Here is an 18,405-nt window from a genome sequence, read left to right on the forward strand (position 1 = left end):
TCTGGAGCTTATTAAGCAAATGACAATGAATGGAATTAGGATCTGATGTAAAAGCTAAATCCTGCAAAGTTAATGAACATATAATCATGGAGAGAAGGGAATAACTGGAAATATATATTTTAATTTCTCTCCAACTGTATAGTCCTGTGTTTATTTAAGAAGTGCATTTGCTTTTCCTTATTCTTCCTTTGGGGAAAGTATTTGCCTTTCACCTGAGGAATTAGAGCAGAAGGAAGTAATGAATGTGGTACCCTCATTAGTGACTCTGCATCTCCAGTCTCTGCAGAAAGGCCAACAGCTCAGCCATGTTTCATTGCTGTCTGTGCATGCTTACATTGGACCATTGTTCACTCTAAGTGATCCTGACATTCAATTAACCAGGAAACAATTACGGCTGGCCTGCTGCTTTGGGCCACTTATCAACAAGGTCTTTCTGCTGCCATGCCATCTTCTGTTCTCCTAATCTCTCCCTTCTTGGGTGTGATCCACCCATATTAATTTCTCCATCTTTTAAAAGTTTCAGTGTCACTTCATGGGTTTTCCAGATAATTTTGCATGATAGTTCACCAAAGTTGTGTTGAGCATAAGGCTCTGATCAAGGTAAAGATGCAGGAATAACAGTCCTACAATAAGTTAATGGAATGTATCTTTTTAAATTTCACCATTACCACTCTTTATACATAATATAACAAACTAACAGGAAGCTTTGTAAAATTATCAGTGCAAATGCCATTATTCTTAAATCATACTTGTTTAATACCATTTCACATTTGCTTAATGACCTTTTGTTGCTGACCAGATCAGAATGAACAATCAGGTAAAAAACAGAAATTATCATTCTCCCACATCCCATTCCTAAAATGATTACTTAAATGATACCAATGAAATATTAGACAAAGTCATGGTATTTGGGGCAGAAATGATCAATCACTTTAGGGATTGACATTCAACCAGTTTCAAACAGCTGCCAAGGAATGTGAACCCAAATGCACGAACAAAGGTAATTTATAACAATGATGTAAATACAAAGTAGTCACTAGGAATCTAGTGCAACCTTATTAGGGTCTGGAAAATATTGATGTGGAGACATTGTTTAGATTACATTACATTAGATTACAATGCGGAAACAGGCCCTTCGGCCCAACAAGTCCACACCGACCCGCCGAAGCGCAACCCACCCATACATTTACCCATTACCTAACACTACGGGCAATTTAGCATGGGCAATTCACCTGACCTGCACATCTTTGGATTGTGGGAGGAAACCGGAGCACCCGGAGGAAACCCACACAGACACGGGGAGAATGTGCAAACTCCACAGCTAACCACTGTGCCACCGTGCCACCCACATTGTGTCCCACATTGTTCATGTGGGACACCCACTCTCCCACATTGTGTCCCCTTGTGGGAGAGTCTAGGAACAGAGGGCACAATCTCAGAGTAAGGGATCACATATTTAAGACAGATATGAGGAGGAATTTATTCTTTCGGATGGTGGTGATTCTATGGAATTCTTTACCACAGAAGGTTGTAGAGGTTGGGTCATTAAATATATTCAAGGCTGAGATAGACAGATATTGAGTGACAGAGCAGACCTGATGGGCTGAATGGTCCATTTCTGCTTCAGATGTTATGCTATTCTGGAATTCTAAGGTCATCTCATTATACAGGCAGTGCCTGGATTCCTTTCTGGAGTCTCTGCACAAATCAATCTGTGTACAAGTTGGAACACAATGCAGGTCAATGTAAAGCAGCTGCTTGTAAGTACAGGAAATGTTCATCTGCTGGGTCATTAAAATTATACTCCAGCATGAAATCATGTTCTTAAGTGTGAGCAGTTGTAAGTCGGATGGTTGTAAATTGGGGACTCCATGTTAGATTCAACTTGTTATAGTTTAATTTAAGTTGTGAAAGGAATAATAGCTGCATAATCACATTGATTGAGTTTTTCTTTTGCTTACTTTGGGGAAGTTTTGAGATAATCATAATGGTAAAATTCAAACATATTCGAGTGTAAGTATCCTCATGTACTATACTGGAGGTTTTCATCAAGTGTCCCACAAAATGGCTGCATCAATTGATTCAAGAACTTCCATCATCTAATGAGTGTATGCAGATGAAGAAAATGTTTGGGCATTATATTTTAGCTAGTTTTGTTCAGCATCCCGGCTGAATTAAATTCTTTCACCCAAATAAGAAGACTTAAGAATGATTTTCAAGTCCCTGAGCATGCATTACAAGGTATCAATTAGTTGGAAAGACTTTGCTCATGCAATCTCTGTCCCTTAACCGCTTTCACAATGCAACCAGGATCTTCGGTGCCGTCCTTGGGAATCGCAGAGCCAGAGACAGGAAATGATTGCTCATGCTGGGGCCTTCCAGCTTTTAAATCATTGGCATCATGTATTTAAAGGTCAGCTGCATATCATTTCAGACACTGCAAGCCAGGAACTACCTTTCCCAATGTGATGTGCCATCAGTATGCCCTGGAGGAGAGCTGGTATCCCACTTGGCAGACAGGGACCTGAACCTGTAGGCGGATAAGGTGCTGAAAAGGGGAACCATCCTTTTGGCCTATGGACTTTCACCACAGCCAGCCAGCCAGCCTCGACATGAATGTCAGCCCGGGTCAGTTTTGTATCCCTGGGATGCCAAGTAATGCAGGAAGGTCAATGATCTTCTGCACAAGTAAAAGCCTCCAGCATCTCTCTGCTAGCTCACTCTCATGTGGTAACCATTCTCGCTAACTCCACCACTGCTCAGACCTCTCCCCAAAGTTCATGGCCAACAGCTCTCACCTCCACTCAATGGCTCTCACCTGTGGGATATAGGTAAATTAATGTTACTTCTGCAATTCTGCAATTCCATCTTACAAAGTAAAATGAACTCACACCAGTGTGTAATTGTTTTAGCCAAGAGCTGAGTCAACAAGAATGGAAACGATATAATTGTTTTTGTATTAGCTAAAACTGTATGTCAGAAGGTAGACATTATGGGCAAGTAGATAAGATGTTGTGAGGGGATGAAGTTAAGCTAGATACACCTGTACAAACAGTAGGTATAAACATCTGCTTCCCACTTTTACAAAAACACAGGAACAAACCCCAATTAAAAGGGTCATAGGGATCAGAACGGCCTCGGGAAAGGCACAGATGAAGGGGGTAGATAATGATGAAGAAAGGATATGCCTAAACAATGACCTACAGCAGGGTAAGGTCAAACGGCCTTGTGAGGCCAGGAATAAGTATTTTGTCACAGACAAGGCCGGATAAGGCAAGAGATAAACAGGGGTAATGGGGGCCGGTCTTAGGGAAGTGGACGATGTAAACAGGGGAGGGAGCAGTGTAAAACAATAGACATCAAATCATATAAATGTTGTGTATGAATTGAATTTGGTGTGTATGTCCCTTGCCTTGTAGACAGTGGACATCACACCCACTTGCAAGTGTAAAATAAATGACACTACTGATTCAGATCTTGTCTCGGACTGAAATTATTGAAGTGAGTGGGCTTTGTTTCTCACACACCCAACTCAACCTCTTAAAGTATGAACCAGCGTTTCTTACCCACTCACTGGGGATCCCTCACCCCTTCTCCAGTGACTGCCACAACACCATTAAATCCCGTCATTTACTCTTTACTGACAGCCTGAAGAAGATTCTCCAATTCATCCAAGAGGAACAATGGCTGCTCTCACAGGGACAGGGAGACCTCAATGGCCAACCATCCCGGGTAAGTTTCATTGTGCCACTCTCCTACTGACACGAGTCTGAACGTCTCCTTAATTTGTGCAGGTTTTTATTCAGCTTAGAAAACTACATCTGTCGCTGTTCTTCAGCAGCCCCTTGTGAACCTCCGCTAAGAGACCCTCAGTGAAACACCCACCTCTCAGGAAGAAGGCACTGACCCCTCAGAGGATGCACTGGTATCTCTTTTACCTGCACCCTCTGCCAGCACGGCGGTACATTCAGTAGTTCAGACTTGGGCGCACAATCTAGTGAGCATGTCACTGGCATGGCACCACCACCCCCCCCTCCCTCCCCCACCCCGTAGCTGGTTCAGGAAGATTTGCTCCAGGGTCTCTGGCACACACAGGCACCTTCTCAGCCCCAGGCAGAGGATGATCCCACAGCCTTGACCATAAGCTGGGTCATAGGATGTGACCATGTGGCAGTCTCCAAGGAGAGGATGGTGATTGCCACAGCCAGCCAGCTTCAGCACCCACATTGCCTGGCGGGGTGTATGTCCTGACCTGCACCCTACTGATACTCAGCATCAACAACAAGGTGAGGGGACAGGCGAAGGAGGAAAAAGGAAACCGTTCCTCTCAGAGACACAGGCTGATGCCAGCGGGAACCCAACAAGGTGATCGCTGTTCATTGGAGACCTGTAATCTTTCCCCAGGACACTCCAGGGGTGCCCAGGCCCTCCATCTTCCCCCAGCCTGTTATCTCAAAGTTCAAGCTGCCGAGGCTGACTCTGCATCTGGTCAGGAGATCCTCAGAAGACCTGGACCTTCTCAGGTACCAAGGAGATGACTGTCCAAAGCCTATGGAGCCACCAGGAGAAGACGCTGCCTTCACCTCAGTGGCACAAAGTTGGGATTAACCTCAATGTAGTGGGAGGCGGAGGACGAAAACATTCTTACTGAGGTGTACAGATGACACAACTAAAACAATCATTGCAAATAAACTTTCACTTTGTCAACACGCTTCACTTGGACAGTTAAAATGCCTGCTCAAGTGTAATTTTCATTGTTGGACCTGGTTAAGTTGCATCCAGTTGAGAGATGATCACTTTCACCAAACATTCCAAGGATGAAAGAAATTGATGGAATCCCCAACAGTGTGGAAGCAGGCTATTCGGCCCATCAAGTCCACAATGACCCACTGAAGAGCATCCCACCCAGACACATTCATCCGACCTTATCCCTGTAAACCTATCTTTCTCATGACCAATCCACCTAGCCTGTGCACCCCCACATACTATGGACAATTTAACATGGTCAATCCATCTAACCTGCACATCTTTGGATTGTGGGGGAAACTGGAGCACCTGGAAGAAACCCACACAACACAGGGAGAATGTGCAAACTCCACACAGACAGTTACCCGACGGTGGAATCAAACCCATGTCCCTGGTGCTTTGAGGCAGCAGTGCTGACCACTGAGTCAACATGCTGCCCAAAGTTGTAATGGCGAAGCATTGCCTATTTCTCACAAACAACCGATTCCTGACTATGGACACATCAGACATCAGGTATCTTTTACACATCACAGCGCAGCACGGTGGCTTGGTGGTTAGCACTGCTGCCTCACAGCGCCAGGGACCTGGGTTTGATATCAGCCTGGGGCAATTGTCTTTGTGGAATATGCACATTCTCCTCACGTCTGCGTGGGTTTCCTCCCACAATCCAATGATGTGCAGTTTAGGTGAATTGGCCATAGTGTTCAAGGATGTGTAGGTTAGGTGCATTAGTCAGGGGTAAATGTAGAATAATGGGGTAAGGGAATAGTTCTGGGTGCTTTGCTTTTTGGAGGCTTGGTGTGATCTTGGTGGACTGAAGAGTTTGTTTCCACACTGTAAGGAGTCAATAAAAATTAAGGGCTGCAGTCAATTTGGTGTACTTTAATGTTGACCACCCTGGGGTTAAATGATGGGGAAACAATGGCCTCATGGTATTAACACTAGACTATTAACTCAGAAACTCAGCTAATATTCTGGGGACCTCGGTTCAAATCCTGCCACTGAAGATGATAAAATTTGAATTCAACAAAATATCTGGAATTAAATATCTAATGATGACCATGAAATGACTCCTGGATTGTCAGGAAAACCCATCTGGTTCACTAATGTCCTTCAGGGAAGGAAATCTACTATCCTCACCTGGCCTGGCCGGCATGTGAGCCCTAGCAATGTAGTTGACTCTCAACTGCCCTCTGAAATGGCCTAGCAAGCCATTCAGTTCTATCAATCACGTTGGAGTCTCAACCTAGTCAATGGCAAGAACAGCCCTGTAGACGCTGCAAAGTCTTCCTAACATCTAGGGGCTAGTGCCAATATTGGGAGAGCTGTCCCACAGACTAGTCAAGCAACAGCTTGATATAGTATACTCTCAGAATCACACCTTACAGACAATGCTTCATACATCACTATCACCATTCATAGATATATCCTATCTCATCAGCAGGACAGATCCAGCAGAGATGGTGCATGATGATATACAGTCAGGAGGGAGTTAGTCTATGAGTCCTCAACATTGACACTGGGTCACATGAAGTTTTATGGTTTCAGGTTAAACATGGGCAAAGAAACCCCTGCTGATTACCACGTACTGCCCTCTCTCAGCAGATGAATTAGTATTCCTCCATGTTGAAAAACACTTGGAAAAAATACTGAGGATGGCAAGGACACAACATGTGGGGGATTTTAATGTTCACCACCAAGAGTGGCTCAGCAGCAGTGCTACTGATCAAGCTGATCAGATCCTAAATGATATTGCTGTGACACTGGCTCTACGGCAGGTGGTGAGGGAACCAACCTGAGGGAAAAACTTTCTTGACCTCATCTTTACCAGGTTTCTGGCTCCAGATGGACCTATCCATGATAGTATTGGCAAGACTGACCACGGCATATTCCTTATGGAGATGAAGCCCTGCCTTCCCATTGAGAATACCCTCCATAGTGTTGTGTGGCAATATCATGCTAAATGGGACAGACTTTGAACAGACGTAATAACTCAAGACTGGGCATCCATGAGGCATGATGGGCCATCAACACAATCTGCAACTTCATGGCTCACTCAACTATTACCACCAGTCAGGGGATTACCCCTGGTTCCATGGATAGTGCAGGAGGGCAAGTCAGGAGCAAAACCAGGCATACCAAAAAAATGCGATATCAACCTGGTGCAGCTACCAAACAGAATTACTTGCATGCCAAACAGCAAAAGCAGCAAGTGAGAGACAAGGCTAAATTATCCTACAACAAACAGATGAGATCTAAACTCTGCAGTCCTGCCTCATCCAGTTGTGAATGGTGGTGGACAATTGAATGATTCAGTGGAGAAGGAGGTTTCACAAACATCCCCATACTCAATGATGGAAAAGGTCAACACATCATGCAGCAGATAAGACTGAAGCTTTCATAGCAATCTTCAGCCAGAAGGGCCAAATTGATGATTTATCTAGGCTTACTCTAAAGGTCCCCAACGTGGGCGGCACGGTGGCACAGTGGTTAGCACTGCTGCCTCACAGCGCCAGAGATCCGGGTTCAATTCCCGCCTCAGGCGACTGACTGTGTGGAGTTTGCACGTTCTCCCTGTGTCTGCGTGGGTTTCCTCCGGGTGCTCCGGTTTCCTCCCACACTCCAAAGATGTGCAGGTCAGGTGAATTGGCCATGCTAAATTGCCCGTAGTGTTAGGTAAGGGGTAGATGTAGATGTAGATGTAGATGTAGGGGTATGGGTGGGTTACGCTTCGGCGGGGCGGTGTGGACTTGTTGGGCCGAAGGGCCTGTTTCCACACTGTAAGTAATCTAATCTAATCTAATCACACTTACCATTCTTACTCAATTCGATACACACATGAAATCAGAAAACAGTTGTGTGCACTGGATACTGCAAAGGCTATGGGCCGTAACATTCCAGCAATTATACTGAAGACATGTGCTTCAGAACTTGTCTCTCCCTCGCCAAGCTCTTCCTGGTACAATTGCAATACTGGCATCTGCCTGACAGTGTGGAAAATTATCCAGGTATCCTGTACATAAAAATAAAACAGGACAAATCTAACCCAGCCGATGATTGCCCCATCAGTCTACTCTCGATCATCAGTAAAGTGATGGATGGTGTCATCAACAGTGCTATCAAGCAGCACCTCTCAGCAATAACCTGCTCAGTGACGCTCAGTTTGGGATCTGCCAGGACCACCCAGCTCCCGATGTCACGACAGCCTTGGTTCAAACATGGACAGAAGAGTTAAATTCCAGAGGTGAGGTGAGAATGACAGCCCTTGACTTCAGAACACATTTGACCGAGTGTGGCATCAAAAAGCCTGAGAAAAACTGGAATCAGTGAGAATCAGGGGGCAAAAAATTCACTGGTTGGAATCATACCTGGCACATAGGAAGATGGTTGTGGTTTTTGGAGGTCAGTCATCTCAGCTCCAAGACATCACTGCAAGAGTTGCTCAGGATAGTGCCCTAGGCCCAACAATCTTCAGCTGTTTCATCAATGACCTTCCATCCATCATAAGGTCAGAAATGAGGATGTTCACCGATAATTGCACAACATTCAACACCATCCATGAGACTGAAGCAGTCCATGTTCAATGGAACAGGACTGGGACAATATCCAGGATTGGGCTACCAAGTTGCAAGTGACATTCCTGCCACACAAATGCCAGGCAATGACCATCACCAATAAGAGACAACCTAATCCCTGTCCCTTGGCATTTAATGGCATCACCAACACTGAAACCTCCACTATCAACATCCTGAGTTTACCATTGATCAGAAACTCAACTGGATTCATCATATAAATACAGAGACGACATGATATTATAAAGTTGAAGGCATGTACTGTACCTTTAAAGAGAGTGAAAGCTGTATTGCACTGAGAGCTTACAAACACCTAACATGTGACGACAAACAGTCTCACAGTGCACTGGAAAACTGAAAATATGTAACATTTGGCTGTAAACTAGATACCTCAGCTATTCTGACCACAATTCAAATTTAATCAATTAATTTAAAATATGCCCCAGGATACTAAAACCCAATCGAGTTTGAATTTATCGTTTTTACCAACCTTGAACCAATGAGACGATGTTTGGGGTATAAAAAAAGCAGACTGTTTGAAAGTTAGACAGAAGCCACCTGCCATTGAGAGAGACTGCCGTTCAATACACTGTCTATGAAAGGTACCTTTCTCAACAGAAACGTTTTGCAGTCAAAGATAGAAGATGACGCTGGGAGATCTACAGCCGAAAGAAGGATGATACTAGAGACGATAACCACTGTGTGGTTTTGAAATTGAGTTGATGTAATTTTAATTCAGGTGGTTATTGGAACAGTATATTGCGACAGACTTGGAAGCAGATCACAAGCAGTTAAGAGAAAGGTGGCTTAAAGTTGTAAATAGTTGTTTAATATTTGCTTTTAGAGTTAAAGAATAAATTGATTTTTTTTCTTTAAGTAGTGGAATTTGGGAGTTCTTTGTCATGCAGACTTTAACAGATTATGAGGCAAGGTGAGCTTTTCTGGGTGTTTGGTTTAATTAGCAGAGGGATTCACTGCTATGTTATAACAATTACCATGTCAGGGGCTAGGAATCCTGCAGGGAGTAACTCATCCCCTGACTCCCGAAGCCTTTCCATCATCTACAAGGCACAAGTCAGGAGTAGAACTCTCCCTACTTGCCTGGATGGGTGCATTTTTAACAACACTCAAGAAGCTTGACACCACCTATGACAAAGCAACCTGCTTGATTGGCACAAAATCTACATTCACTCCCTCTACCACTGATGTTCAGTAACAGTAATGTGTACCATCTACAAGATTCTCTCCAAAAATTAATCAATGTAGCACCTTCCAATCCCACAACCACTATCATCTAGAAGGACAAGGCAGCAGATACATGGCAACATCACCATTTGCAAGTTCCCCTCCAATCCACTCACTGTCTTGACTCAGAAATTTATCGCAGTTTGCTGAATCAAAACCTTGGAACTCCCCCCCAAGGGCATTGTGAGTCGACCTATAGGACATGGACTGCACCACATCACCATCTTCTCAAGTACAACTAGGGACAGTCAATAAATACTGGCCAGGCAAAGCTGGACACATCTCACAAGAGAATAAAAAAGTGCAGCGTGCAGGGACTGTGCCAGGGCACACATCTTCTACATTTACACCCATTCAGTGTGTAAATATGGAATCAGTGATGATTCCGCGTCGCTGATCTTTCTATCAATCCACCTTTTGAGGAAATACACTGCCAGTCAAGGTAGTGTTGTATAATGGACAGTTCACATATCCACTCATCATAGCACAGTGGCTATAATTAGCAGGAACAGCTGCATAAAGCACTGCCTCTTGGTAGTTCAACGTCTGTAGCTGCACTGAAATGGTTGAGAATTTTTTTTGTATACATTCATGTCATGTGGGCCAGCATTTATTAGGTAATTAAGGATGGACAATAAATACTGTTCTCGCCAACAAAGCCCATGAATTAATAAAAAAAAAATTGTTCGAAACATTTGAGGACAACTGAGCAGTCTACACACACCCTGAAACATTGCAGCATTACTAATGATTGAAGGGTTAAAAGATACTTCAGTCTTCCTCCCAATATATTGTCTATCTTGAGAGATTTCACTGCACAACACTCAGATATCATGCGCTGTTTGAAGCCTGAAGAGATATTTAGCATCATGTGATGTTAGTTCCCGGTCTCAGACTGCTACTTTTTCCCTAATTCACAGTAAGACACGTAATATATAGATACTGGTAGGTGAGATCATACAAAGATAGGAAGTGTACAATCAGATAGGAAATGAAACAAATATGCAGCAACAGAAAAATGAGGTGCAATATCCTTACTTGGTGCTTGCGTTGTCTTTCAAACAAAGAGAATGATGGGAAGTCTGTAGATCTGGAGTCCCATCATTCTCCTCCCTGCTGCTTCTTTCTCGGGAACTTTGCAGCAGGTTGCTTTTACTGCTGACAATGTTGTTTTGTTCCATTGTCCCTCTCTCTTTAATAAGAGGGCAGCCCATGGTGTTCTGGAATTATAGCCATGTTCACTTTGTTTTATCTTCTCCTATGTTCTCCTATGTTCCCTTATGAGTTGAAGAAAGGCAACAGGGATTCCAGCCAATCAATCTCCATGTCAGATGCATGAACTGACAATTAGAAGGGTAAGTCAGAAAGAAAAAGTCAACTTTATTGAATGAAGCCTGAACCTTTACAGCCATCATATTGAAGCCTCATGTTGTGCCCTCACACAGTACGACATGGAGATCACTGTCGTGTCTCCATAAGGAGGTCTGAGGTATGTGACCTTAGCCAATGGTATGTTGCACCACAATATTCCTGCAACAGTGGAGGAATAGAATTCTGTCAGTAACATAGAAACATAGAAGATAGGAGCAGGAAGGGGCCCATCAGCACTTCAAGCCTACTCTGCCTTCATCATGATCGTGGCTGATTGTGCAACTAGTAGCTTAATCCTGCTTTCTCCCAATAACCTTTGCTCCCATTTCCCCAAGTTCTATATCTAGCCATCTCTTAAATCCATCCAATGTTTGTCAGTAAGCCAACACAATAGCCTCCCCACCCTTCATCAAAGGCCACCTTCCAAACTCCATTCTTGCATATTGACAGTTCAGAGTGCAAATGTAAGAGCTGTGAAAGGTTATCTTTCCTGTGCTTGACTTAGAATATATTTGTGAAACCCAACGCTCAGGTGTTGTGTTTAAGTGCCTTTGATAATATATTTGTTTAGCTAATGTGACAAGGAGGCAATTAGTTTTCTTTATTCATGCATGGAAAGTTAGCCTCACAGGCTGGACCAACATTTATTGTTCATCTCTAGTTGTGCTTGAGGTAGTGGTAGTGAGTTAGCTTTATGAATCTTTATAGTCTATGTATTATAGACCCATAGGCTGTTAAGGAGGGAATTCTAGGATTTTGACCCAGCCACACTGGAGGAACAGCAACATATTTTTAATGCAGGAGTGGCTTGGAGAGGAGCTTGCAGGTGGTGGTGTCCCCATGTGTCTACTGCAATGTCCTTCTAGATGGTAGTGCTCATGGGTTTGGAAGGTGCTGCCTTGGAAAGATCTTTGGTGATTTTCTGCAGTGCACTTTATAGATGGTATATACTGCTGCTACTCCTGAGTGTTGGTGGTGATGGGAGTGAAGGCTTGAAAATGTATTCCCAATCAAGTGGCTGTTTTGTCTTGGATGGTGTCAAGCCTTTTTTGTTTTGACGATTCTGCACTCATTCAGGCAAGTCGGGTATATTTCATCATACTCCTAACTTGTGCCTTGTAGACAGTGGTCAGGCCTTGGGGAGCTAGGAGGTGAGTTACTCACTGAAAGATTCCTAGCCTTTGACCTGCTCTTTATATAGCTACTCCAATATAATTTCAGGTCAATGGCAAGTACACGTTGGTAATGGGAGATTCAGTGATAATAATGCCATTGAATATCAAGGCATGAGATTGCCTTGTTGAAGATGAACAAATTTAAAAATCACATGACATCAGGTTATAGCCCAACAGGTTTATTTGGAAATACAAGTTTGCTATAATCTAGCATTGTGTGATTTTTAACTTTGTCCACCTCAATCCAACACCTGGCACATCCACATCATTGTTGACGATGGTCTTTAGGTTCATTTTGTGGTGCCAATGTTACTTGCCACCCCAAGACTGGTATCACCAGGTCCTGCTGCATGTCTTTCAGTATCTGCAGTCACGAAAGGTGCTGAATATTGTGTAGTAACCAGGGAACATCTCCATTCTGACCTTATGATGGAGGGAAGGTAATTGAGAAAGCAGCTGAAGATGGTTGGGTCAAGGGCACTACTCTGAGGAATTCCTGCAAAGATGTCCTGGAGCTAAGATGTCTGATCTCCAACAACAACCATCTTCCTATGTGCCAAGTATGACTCCAGCCAGCAGAGAGCTTCCCCCCGATACCCAACAATTCCAGTTTGTTAGGGTTCCTTGATGCCACACTTGGTCAAATGTAGTCTTGATATCAAGATCTGTCACTCTCACTTCACCTCTGGAATTCAGTTCTTTTGTCCATGTTTGAGCCAAGGCTGTAATGAGAACAGGAGCCAATGGCCCTGGTGAAATCCAAACTCTGCATCACTGGTTATTGCTGAGCAGGTGCTGCTTGATAGCACTGTTCATGACACTTTCCATCACTTTGCTGATGTTCAAGAGGACACTCACCAAGTGGTAATTGTGTACAGGACATACCTGGGCAATTTTCTACATTGATAGGTACTTGCTAGTATTGTAACTGTACTACCTCATTGCCTTCAAGTTTATATAGACTGCAAACTGTAAAATTGTCTCCTGCATTCCAACATCTAGATGAGTGGCATTCAACCAGTATGCAGTGACAAGGTGATAGGTGTGCCACAAAATTATGAAAAAGCAATGCTGCTTTACCTGGTGACACTATGTATCCTATTGGTGAAGGGTGCTGTCTCTTAGTTTGCAGCACTGGTGAGTCTGTCACCTTGGGCTCTAATGTTACTGCCGGTCATCGGGACCAGGACAGAGCAGAGCACAGAGTAAACTGTTTGATGGACTTAGTGGGGGGGATGAGAAGGGTTGTCATTTCAGGTCACTGCCTTACCCAATAAATACACAATGGGATCACAGCTGTAGCTGGTTACTAGGTCTCCTCTCCATGATCATGACATACGGCGACCTGTATGAGATGGGCATGGGCGTATGTTGCGTGAGGTGGCTGGATGGTTGGTGGCTGGGGAGCAAGGAGGCCAGGGGAAGCTTCATTGATCATCCAATGTCTCCATTCCTACTATAGCATTGTAATTGTAAGCAAATGTGAAGTTTATGAATGATCACTGCAGCTGAAAAATATTTACCATGGAATTGTATGTCTTGTTAAAGTGTTCCTTCATGCTAAAAAGGTTGGAACCATTGATCTAGATCCTTGGTATAAATCATGAAAAGCAAGACTCCTAAAACTAATCCTTGAGGAACTGCATTACAAACTTACCTCCAGCTAAAAAAGAAATCTGTGAACCAATACTCTTTGTCTGCTATCAGTCAGTCAAATTTATATCCATGTTGCTATTGTCTCTTTGTTCCATGCCCTATACATTTCTTCACAAGTCTGTTGTGTAACATTGCACTGAACACATTTTGGAAATTATATACACTATAACAACAGTGTTACCTCATTAACTCTCTCTGTTACCTCTTTCAAGAACTTCCGAAAATTAATTAAATAGAAGAAATGTCAAGGTTATTTCTGATTAATTCACATTTGCCCGCGTGACTACTATTTCTAGTCCAAATTATTGCTTCATGGTTTTCCCAACAATAAAATTAAACTGCCTGTTCTGTAATTGCTGGGTTTATCCTTACAATCTCCTTGTACACAGGCATGTTTGCAATTCTCTATTCCTCTGTCACCACACGATCGAAACACTTCCTGTGTAGACTGATGGCCTATGATGCAGGTGTCACATTGTTGTAACACATTGTTGTACAGTCACATGTCCGTCCCCCCCCCCCCCCCCCAGATTGTTCAGTGCTCCCCACCATGACAAGGCTGCCTCCACTCCTTGTGTACTGTACTGCAAACCTCAGGAGAGTGACAGCCTGTAATGGTGCATTGGATACCCTGCGTGTTAAATAGCAATGTGACACCCCCCACCACCCCAGGGCTGGCAGCCTGTAAGTCAGTACTTAAGTCAGTGAGTATACACTGGAGGGTGGCAGCTAATTAAGTGCTAAACTAAGTGATAACTAAGAAAGTAAGCTAGGAGCCACAAGATGCAGATGCCTGTGATTTATATGTCTCTCTATGCAGATAGCAACCTGATAGAACCTTGCAAGTCTGAGGTATTCTTGAGTTCTAAAGTGTTGAAGGACTGAAATGGTGCCTGAGTTGGTCTGAGAGCAGCCATGATGATAGCTGAGACAAGGATTCAGTAAGCTGCAGCCACCAAGTACCTGTTCCAGTTTACATGTTGGGAATTTGTTGTTTAATTTCTCAGTGAAGAGGAAAATTGGGAGTGGAATATGAATAGGTCAGTTTGAGGGTATTAATGAGTTACACATGCATGGAAATCAGGTAGTTGCTGCTTAATGGTGAGATTCTGAATTTGCAACGTAAGGCTTAAGGGAAAGATTTTATTTTGATGTCAATATTTTGATTTTTTCATGATCTCTGTAATTTCCCACCTTTCTCATCATTATTGTTAGGTTAACAGTACAGCAAAAGTCATTTCAATCTTTTTGTTGCTGATTCATTATGAAAATGAATGATTTTCACTGATAGCACAAGAAATCTTTTCCCACAACTTTGATGCTTTCATTCGAAAAAGTGGAACGTTAGCTTTCCACAAGATACAAAGAAAAGTGACAAATCAAATCAAATTTGTCATAAAATATTCGTTGCTTTAATCATGTTCATTTTCTACTGAAAAAGGTAATCGTAAAAAACACTCAAAACATACAGGTATAAATTCTGTGCCAAGTTGCAACAAGGGTTTCAAAAGCTTTCTTTAGTTGATGATTAAGGCTAAAACAGTATTGTATTACTAATAGCTATAAAATTAGAAAAAAAAGTTTACTAAAATGTGAGCATATACTGTGTGGAAATTTTCATTTGCCGATAATTATTACAAGCTTTTAAAAAGTAAATCTTCAATTATGAGAAAGTACATTTTAATAAAGTTGCATGCTTTAAATAATTGATTGTTTTCCTTCAAATACAGACTAATTTGGCTAAACAGGAACTGAAATTTCATGTTAATTTAGATAAACACAAATTGACATCACGTATAAAGGTGCTTTAGAAGAATGAAGGCCGAAAGTAAACTTGATGGATTTGATATAAAGGATGCTTCTTTTCATTCTTTTAACTGTTTTGATTGGTTTAAAGACTGTTCAGATAAACTGTACCATAGCCACTGAATTGATTGCATTAGGTAAATTAGACAATGAATATTAAAAACAAAGATGATTTTCATCAAACATCAGAAACAATAAGTTAATTTAACTTTCAACACAAGTACTAACAAAAACATGAAATAACACAAACATTAATTTTAAAAAACACAAAAGAACAGTGGATGCTGGAAATCTGAAATAAAAAGTGAAATTGTTGGAGAAATGCACCAGGTCTAGAAGCACCTGTGGACAGAAAGCACAATTAATGGTGTGGGTCCAGGGACACCTGCTTTCTCTCAAAAGATACTGCCAGACCTACTGAGTTTCTCCAGCAATTTCTGATTTTGTTACAAACATTAATTTGGTCTGATAAAAATGCTTTCTTAAATAATAGATATAAAATAGGCATATATTTTATTCTGATAACAAAGGCTTTTTCAAATATTGTTCTCATTTAATACCTTTACAACTGATTTGAGCACAATACACAATAAACAAGCTCTCCTTCAATTATTTAAATTAAAATAATCAACCCCATGCAATAATTAACCTAATTTTTTGATAGTGTTGTTCAAGCTGTTCTGCGAGAAAACATTTACTTTTTTTGGTAGTGTCAGAAGTCATCTTTATTCAGGTAGTGCTAAACTGAAAAACAGTGCACATTTTCTAGATTACCGAAAATTATTGCAACTTATTCTATAAGAATAATGGACAAGTCCTTTTCGTTCTTTCATCTTGTTGTTTTTACAAAGAGTGTTATGTTTTCTTAAGGAACTGTTCTAGTCTTGCTCAAAAGCATCATTAATTCCTCCAGTTGGGTAGTGGTCTTTAACAGGTTTCTTCTTTGTTTTCTTTCTTGCGATTCCTGAATCAATTTTATACTCACTTTCAGCGACTATTAAACTGGATGTAGAAGCTGTCTCACTCAATGACTGAGCTGCTGCTTTCTGCTTTTTCTTCTTGTTCTTCTTCTTCTGTGATGCCCTGGAAAAGAAGGGGCATATTACTTACTAAAACTTGAAGTTTTGTTTGTCGATTTAAATTGTAGTGCTCAGTTTGGTTTGAGTAGTACAAAAGGATTTCACAAAAGGCAACGCATTAATCTCAGTAAAAATAACACTCAACATTTGGGTAACTTCATATTGTCAATCAATAAAAAGCAACTCCCCTCATGTCTAGGAGCAAAAGTATTCTTATGGTGTGGTACTGAATGATGCGGATGGAAAAGTTACTTATTGATTATGTTCATCTTGAAATGGGACAGCAATGAGGAGGTTATAATTTATCCCAGTGTCTCTGGATTGAAGTGAGAAAATGCCTTTCAAAACTCTAAACACTTTATAGGTTTTTAATGACACCTGTTGAAAAGCACATGATGGAGAGAAGAAAAACTCAACAGTCTTGGTTTCACTGCCAAAAAAATAACCACTTGTTTTTAATATATACATTCATGGATGTAGGTGTCGTTAGCTAAGTCACGGTTTATTGCCCTTTCCTATGTTAAGAAACATAGCTGTGGATCTGGAGTCACATGTAGGCCAGACCAGGTAAGGACAGCAGCAGTTTCAGGACATTAAGGTTTATGTTAAAGCACAGCAGGACTGCAACCTATGACTGGGTGTGGAATCATGGGCCAGTGTTATAACAGTAAGGAGAGGAGAGTGAGAGAGGAAAATTGGAGGGTAAAATATAAAAACAAATAAATGCCAACTTTCTGTCTCTGAAGACAATAGTTTGTGCCGGTGTGGTGAAATGTGTGAAGCCTGGCTGCTGTGCTGCATTCACACTCTGCCTTAAGTGGGAGGGTCTTCCCCAGGGATAAACCTCGACAAAACTTATGGAGATCATGGGCTACCCAAGAGTAAGGGTAACCAAGGTAATTAATAGTTCGTTTGTATTTTAGTTTTAGTATTTTTAATCTATTTATATAAATGTTACAGCAAAATTATATTGTAATAGTTAAATTATTTGTTTTAAAACTCAACGTATTGTGGCTGATATATTTCTCAACCCCTTTTCTCCTGCCTTCTCCCCATGATCACTGATCCTCTTAACTAATCAATAACTTATCTATCTCTGTTTTAAATACACTTAATGTCTTGGGCTTGACAGTCTACTGCGGCAATGAGTTCTGTGGATTCACCATTCTCTGCCTCAGGAAATTCCTTCTTATCTACGTTCTAAAGGGTCATCCTCTGGGGCTATGCCCTCGGATTCTACTCTCTCATATGAGTGAAAACATCATCACCATATTCATTCTATCCACGCTTCTCAGTAAGTTTCAATTAGATCTCCCTCATCCTTCTAAACTCTATTGAGTACAAACCCAGAATCTTCAATGACTCCTCAAATGACAAGCCCTTCATCTGCAAGATCATTCTTATAAACTTCCTCTGGACACCTGCCAAAGCCAACACCACCCTTCCTTTGATACGGGGCCCAAAACTGTTCACAACATTCCAAATGCAGTCTGACCAGAGCCTTATACATTTTCAGCAGTATATCCCTGCATTCTAGCCCTCTCAAATTGAATATGAACATTGTCTTCATTCTCCTAACTGCCACTCAAAATGCATGTTGACCATACCAGAATCCTGAACTAGGACTCTGAAGTCCCTTAGTGCTTCAGATTTCCAAAGCCTTTCCCCATATGGAAAACAGTCTAAGCCTCTTTTCTTCCTACCATGATGCATAACTCATACTTTACCACATTGTGTTCCATTTGCCAATTCTTT

The 18,405-nt window shown here is 41.9% G+C and overlaps 1 protein-coding gene across 3 annotated transcripts in view; it reads right to left on the reverse strand.

Annotated features, from left to right (window-relative positions):
• Nucleotides 1-15,160: 15,160 nt before the first annotated feature.
• The window catches only part of ahi1 (Abelson helper integration site 1), a 260,111-nt gene continuing 256,866 nt past the window's right edge, over nt 15,161-18,405 (reverse strand). For all 3 annotated transcript variants that reach the window (XM_072554134.1, XM_072554114.1, XM_072554123.1), the window contains one exon: nt 15,161-16,654. In XM_072554134.1, coding sequence (XP_072410235.1) covers nt 16,450-16,654 — 205 coding nt within the window. In that variant the 3' untranslated portion in view covers nt 15,161-16,449. The remainder of the gene's footprint in view (nt 16,655-18,405) is intronic.

Source organism: Chiloscyllium punctatum, chromosome 3 (assembly GCF_047496795.1).
Source record: "Chiloscyllium punctatum isolate Juve2018m chromosome 3, sChiPun1.3, whole genome shotgun sequence".
Classification (NCBI taxonomy): Eukaryota; Metazoa; Chordata; class Chondrichthyes; order Orectolobiformes; family Hemiscylliidae; genus Chiloscyllium; species Chiloscyllium punctatum.